Raw genomic sequence first — 6,553 nt, 5'->3', positions numbered from 1 at the left:
TGATTGCTAGTATCACTCAGCCCTCTGTGAATAGTAAACAGCCATCAGTGTGCTAATGATCCATTGTTAGGCTGATGGTCCATTCTTGAGCTGGTTTTGGTTGTCAGCAGCAAAACTGGTTGATCCACTCTGAGAAGGTGCTATTTAAGAGACTGAGCTGAAAACAGCACCTCAGACTGAGGAAGTCTCTTGGATGAGAGACGAAACGTTTCTATATTTTTTTGCTTTGTTTTTTTTTTGTTTGTTTGTTTATTTTGAATGTCCAGAGGACCAGACTGAACTTTTTTGGATTTTTCTACCTGGATTATTGAGCATGCATCAGGATATGTTGAATGAATAATTTAGCCTTTCATCATTGATCAAAGTGTTCAGCTCATTCAGGGAATGGGTGCTGTTACTTTTGTTTCTTCTACCTTTTATATATTTTTTTTAAAGTTCATTTTATTTACAAATGTTTTCCCCATAAAATAAATAAATAAATCAATAAACTGAGATCTATTCAATTCCTTGAAGACATGTTTCTCTTTGATAGGCCAGGGGACAATCCTGTTTCAAATTCAAATTCAAATTCAAAAATACTTTATTAATCCCAAAGGGAAATTATTTGTTGTTGTAACTCGTTATCCTCATTTCATTGAGAGATGTTATAGATGCTGATGGCTGTAGGCAGGAAGGATCTCTTGTAAAGATCCATCCCACAGTGGATCCTAAGAAACTGGCTGCAGATGCCATCTGATCCGTCCATCCAGACTCGACTGGCATCTTGGTTCCCCTGGGCTGTAGGACCGTCCGAATGCCGGACAGAACTCCTCCCAGAGCGATGGCCACTACTCCCAGCAGCCTGCCAAGCTCCTCATCGCTGTGGACAGGCAACTGTAGGTGCCGAGGGATGATCCTGTACTTCCGCTGTCATGAGCCATGTTTCCTGCTAGTTCCAGGATCTCAGTGGTCAGGCACTCGAGCACAGCCAGTAGGTAGATGGGAATGCATCTCTGGCGCCTCCGTTTCAACTCATTTGAGATTTGGGGCTGTAGTTGAGATATTATTTGAGCTTTCGAGATGTTTATCAGCTGCTGTTGGTTGTAGAAATCTGCCTTGTTGCCATGGTTACGCATCATAAATGTCCAAAACTAAAAAAAAAAAAGTTTCAGTAAAAATCCTTCCAGCTGCACAGCATCCGATACCAGAGGAAACAATCATCAAAAAAATGTGATTTACATCCAGAAAAGGATGAATTAAAGTTTCCAAAAGTAAAATCTCAGAATGAAAGTAACAGAGCTGCTCCAACATGCAGCCACCTTGAGCGGCGCAATTCTAGAACATGTTTCTGGGTGTGCAGTAACTCACTGGGAGCAAACAAACCTCAAGATGGTGTTAAGTTCCCATAGAAAGATCTGCTCCTGAAGTAACAATGAAGCAAGTCAAATATACAGAACTTACATATATTACTTTTTTATTACAAACTAGCTATATTCACATAAATATGTTTATTTTTGTACTTTCATTCACTCTGAATCCATAATTAATTGCTCTTTGATATGTATGAAATAAATTACTCTGCCAATCAAAGTACAACACCAGCCTGACTCGCTCTGTTGGCTCATTTCTTTTGATATGATTAGGTCCAACTTGTAGCTGCACACATACTGCATGACCGCACAGATTTTACAGTTGGTCTGTAGATTATTTTTTTAAGGTGATCTTCACGTCCAAATCTGTGAAAAGGTCCCATTAAAATCCATATATCCAATATCTTTACTTGCGTCTTCCTTTTCGGGTCATGGGGGTCACTGGTGCCCATATCCAGCGGTCACTGTGGAGAGGCGGGGGACACCCTGGACAGGTCTCCAGTCCATCACAGGGACACATACAAATGAGACAAATAACCATTCACTCTCTCACTCACACCCAGAGACATTAGAGTTACCAATCAGCCTAACATGCATGTTTCTGGTCTGAGAGAGGAAAATGGAGTACCCGGAGAAAACCCATGCAGCACGGAAAGAACATGAAAACTCCACCCAGAAAGGCCCCTGGACAAGGATTTGATCCAGCAACCTTCTCGCTGAGAGGCAGCAGCTCTACCAGATGTGCCAACGTGCTGCCCAGCCCAATAAAATTTGAATCTTATTTCAATTATAGTGAACAGAAATATAAACTACACTTTTGTCTCTGCTCCCAGTTCTCATGATATGAACTCAAAGATTTGAGACTTTTTCTACAAACACAAAAGACCGTTTTCTCTCAAATTTTGAGCAGAAATGAGTGTAAATCTGTGTTAGTGAGCACTTCTCCTTTGCCCAGATAATCCATCCACCACACAGGTGTGCTTTAGGCTGACCACAATATTTGTTTATTATTTGCAATCTTTAAAAAATAATACAATATACAATACTATCAAAGAGCAACAACCACAAAACACAAACAACACATAGCTTACCTTTCATAGCAAACACTGCATGGCAAAAATCTTTGAAGTTGATTTTTCCATGAACGTTAGGACTCAGATGCTTTTTCAACTTCTTCACCTGTAAATAAAAACAAGGCAGGTTGTTTTTTCCTTTACAAATCCCCAGTTGGCCTTGATTACATTATCACAGACATTTATCAACAAAACGTTGGTTACATACTGTAACCCCAGATTCTATGAGTATAGGCTTCGCCCTTTAAGGCTGTCGCTGGTGGGTTTATCCCTAGGTGCTCAGCGCTGCACTGAAAACTTTAGTCCACGCCCACCTGCTGTGTGTGGGCCTCACCCCCGGTCCGTATAAATTACGGTGAGACCGGGTAATCGGCTCCCAAAATAGCTTTCTTTCTTCAGCCATTTAGGAACCAGTGAGGCCCAGAGCTTAAAGGGCCTATACTCATACAATCTGGGGTTACAGTACGTAACCAACGTTGTATTTCGTTTAGACTTCGCCCTTTAAGACTGTCGCTAGTGGGTTAAAGGCAAAGCAGGATGTAGTCTATGCCTCACTGGGTCCACTCAGACACAACATGAAGCACCTGCTTGCACAAAAAAAACATTTCATCACTCAGCCTTCTGTGTGCGTAATTACGCGCTGCGTAATTGCGTGCTCCATGCGCAGGAGCGCGCCGGAGAAAAGATCTCTGGTGAGGAACAGAGGCTGAGATAGCAGACCTGCTGCTGTGAATAGGAACAACGGAGGATACGAACTGTAACAGTGTAACAATAAACAGAGCAGACCAACAGTTCCTCAGGATGAACCGGTTAATAACAATAAAATCAGCAGTCATGAACTTGTGACTGATAATAAATATCTTACACTGCGACTGCATGCAGGCAGGTGTGAGCTCAAAAGTGAGGCTCCATGAAACAAATATTCTGTTAGATCCCTAAGAACAGAATGGGTCATGGAGAAAGTAGAACCATCACGTAGATAAAAACAAATAATTCAACATGGCGATTACCAGGCAGCTGCCATACAAATATTCTCCACCGTCATCCCTCCATGCAGAGCCATGGAGGATCAAAACCCTCTGGTGGAATGCACTGAGATTCTCTGGAGGATCCAGTCCAGATGAACTGTAAACTTCAGAAATAGCCTCACACAACCAGTGTGAGAGACGCTGGGTGGATAGAGGACATCCTGAAGAGCTGTCCCAGTAATGCACAAACATACGCTGAAAGCGGCGCAATGCGACCGTGTGCACCACGTAACATGAAAAATGCGCACATGGGACAGAAGGAGGTGAGATGTTGCTTCCTCCTCAGAATTATGAGGAAGAGGATAAAACCCATCCAAGGTTATCACTCTCAATCTGAATGAGATGGTGATGCTTTTCAGAGCAGAGTTAAAACGTAGTAAAGCTGAACAGCCGTCAGCTTGAATTCTGAGACATGAGGGAGCAACAGAGAGAGCAGATAATCACTCACTCTCTTTGCAGACGTCAGAATGAACAGCAGGGCTGTTTTAAATGACAGAAATTTAAGTAAAACCTGATCTAAAGGCTCAGAATGAGCTTTGATCAGAGCATGCAGGACCATCATTAGGTCTCACTGTGAAGCTAGTGGACGTGACACCGGTCTGTGTCTCCATACAACTTCCAAGAAACACTTCATTAACGAGTGATTAAGAACTGTTTTGTCACCGAAGCCCTCGTGACAGGAAGAAATAGCTGCAGCATAAGTTTTAATTATGCTGAACGCTAGATCTCTGTCCATCAGCTACTGCAGAAAGGACAGCATGCCACCTAGTGGCCATGAGATGGCCTCCACACCTTTCTCTGTGCACCAACGCTGAAAACTGTCCACTTGATGTGTACAGCGTTGTGGTGGAAGCAGCTCGTGCACCCTGAACGTACGCACCACATCCTGTGGGAGGCCCATCTTTTCTAAACGGATCTGTTCAGCGGACAAACCCAAAGATGCTGACCTATTTCTAGGTAACTCCTGATCGTTCTTCCTGCCTGGAGGAGAGCACACCCCCACAGCAGTTTCTACAGCCGAACCGATATCAGTCGCTGCAGATTCGGGAACCATGGAGCGCATATGCGTTCAGGAGCTACGAGGATGACTGACGGTTCTTCCTCCCGGACCCGATGCAGGGTCCGTGATATCAGCAGGACTGGAGAGAACGCATAAAAGAGCATTTTTGGCCGCGGGCTGTGAGCGAAGGCATCCACTCCTAACGGTGGGTCGTCTCGTGGGCTCAGTGAGAACCATAATTGACACTGGGCGTTCTCCCGTGTGGCGGACAGATCCACTGCTGCTCGGCCAAACCTGCTCCAAATCCGAGAAATCAGGTCGGGATGGAGGCTCCAGTCTCTGTGGCGGGAACCGCCCCTCGACATGATATCTGCTTGCCTGTTCAGGACACTGGGAAAGTACACTGCTCTGATGGAGAGCAGGTTTCTGTGTGGCCAACACAACAGCTGTTTCGCCATACGTAACAGTTGGGCTGAGCGCATGTCTCCCTGACGGTTTATGTAAACTGCCGTCACCTTGTTGTCTGTATGGATCAGAAAATGCTGATCCCACAGCAGGGGCAAAATGCTGAGTCACGTTTCAGACTGTGAAAAACATTCTAGCACATTATGTAAAGCAACATGTGGTCCAGCCACAATGCTCTCACTGCTTGGGACTGACACATTCCTCCCAGCTTGACAGGAACACGTCTGTGAAACTTGAGACGTGAGACATAGGCCTGCTGATGGGAACTCTCTCTGACAGAATGAGGGGGTTTCCCCAGTGATTCAGATCGGTTCTCATGGAGGGGGGGGCACAAAGATAATCCACCTCTTCTGGCGCACAGGATCTATGTGCAGGCGGGCGAACCATCTCTGAAGGCGTCTCATGTGAGGTAGGCCCAGCGGAAACACAATGTGGGCCGCTGACATCGTCTCAGGAGTCGAATTACAGGCAGAACTGTCACTATGCTGCAGGGTTTGACAAGGCGGAGCTGAACTGACAGAGCTTTGGCTCTCAGCTGTGATAAACGGCTCTCATTGTAGTTGAGTTTAGCTCCACTTCCAGATAATCACCTGGGATGGATGAACGGAAGTTTTTCCCAGTTTATAGAAATCCCAGGTTTAGTAGGTTTAACACTAGCGTTTTGGTCTGTGCGACAGCTTTCTATCAGGACGGAGCTAATAAGAGCAGATCGTCCAGATAAAAAGATTTCTCATTCCTGCCATGTGTAACGACTGCAGAGCCATCTCCACGCATTTCGAGAACGTGCGTGGGGTGTTTCAGAATGATGGAAATGTGAAAATATGCGCTCTTCAGATCTATGGAGATGAAAACCAGTCGTTCTGGTGAAGTTCTCCAGCAGATGTTTGTCAGCATGTGGAATTGTCTCCCCATTTTTTTTCCTGCTTTTTTATGGTGAAACCAGATGTGTCCCCGCCCCCACACACACACACACACACTTCCCTGCTGCGCTCTTTTGTCCTGTGAACCCTTAAAAAGCCTCTTTTTTTCCTGTATACCTCTTAATTCGAAGGATCAGCTGGTCTCTCAACAAAATCGATCAACTTCTCCTGACAGGAGTCAGGGTAAGGAGGACCCTCTACCTCTAAGGAACAAATTGGATTCATGATGACAACTAGATTCTACAGTTTGGTTGGTGAAATCTGGTTGTCTACAAATTCGTGTGGATGTATTGAAGCTTGACAGTGCTCGGAGTGAACGTAGAGCTGTGACAGGGAATTGGAGCAGCTGTATCAGGACTGTGATCTCCCTGGCAGCACTCATGAATGGTGGAATAATCTGGAGAAGCTGTGAGCTCGACTTTTGGAGTAAAGGATCAATTCAGCTGTTTTGGAGTTTCCATCAGAGAATATGTACCAGCAAGACTTTAAAGGCAGAAACAACAATTCACGAGTTCTGCCTGACCCAAATTGTGGCCTTGACGCCGGCCTTATCTCAACTCCTCCTGGAATGTTTAGAAAACAACAAAGATGCTTTGACTGTTTCCTCACCCCTCCCTTCCCCAAGGCCGTGGACATGTAACAGACCTCAACTGAGCTGAAGATGAATGTCACCTCTTATCTGGACAATGGCTGGGGGGGGGGGGGGGGGGGGGGGGGG

The 6,553-nt window shown here is 45.2% G+C and overlaps 1 protein-coding gene across 1 annotated transcript in view; it reads right to left on the bottom strand.

The window, feature by feature from the left end:
- rab11fip4a (RAB11 family interacting protein 4 (class II) a) overlaps positions 1-6,553 on the bottom strand; it is a 190,036-nt gene that overhangs the window by 175,551 nt on the left and 7,932 nt on the right. Inside the window, exon 2 of the mRNA XM_037688793.1 lies at positions 2,441-2,528. Coding sequence (XP_037544721.1) covers positions 2,441-2,528 — 88 coding nt within the window. The remainder of the gene's footprint in view (positions 1-2,440; positions 2,529-6,553) is intronic.

The sequence above is a fragment of the Nematolebias whitei genome, chromosome 15 (genome assembly GCF_014905685.2).
Source record: "Nematolebias whitei isolate Nwh7 chromosome 15, NemWhi1, whole genome shotgun sequence".
Taxonomy (NCBI): Eukaryota; Metazoa; Chordata; class Actinopteri; order Cyprinodontiformes; family Rivulidae; genus Nematolebias; species Nematolebias whitei.
This window is presented reverse-complemented; position numbering and strand designations above follow the sequence as displayed.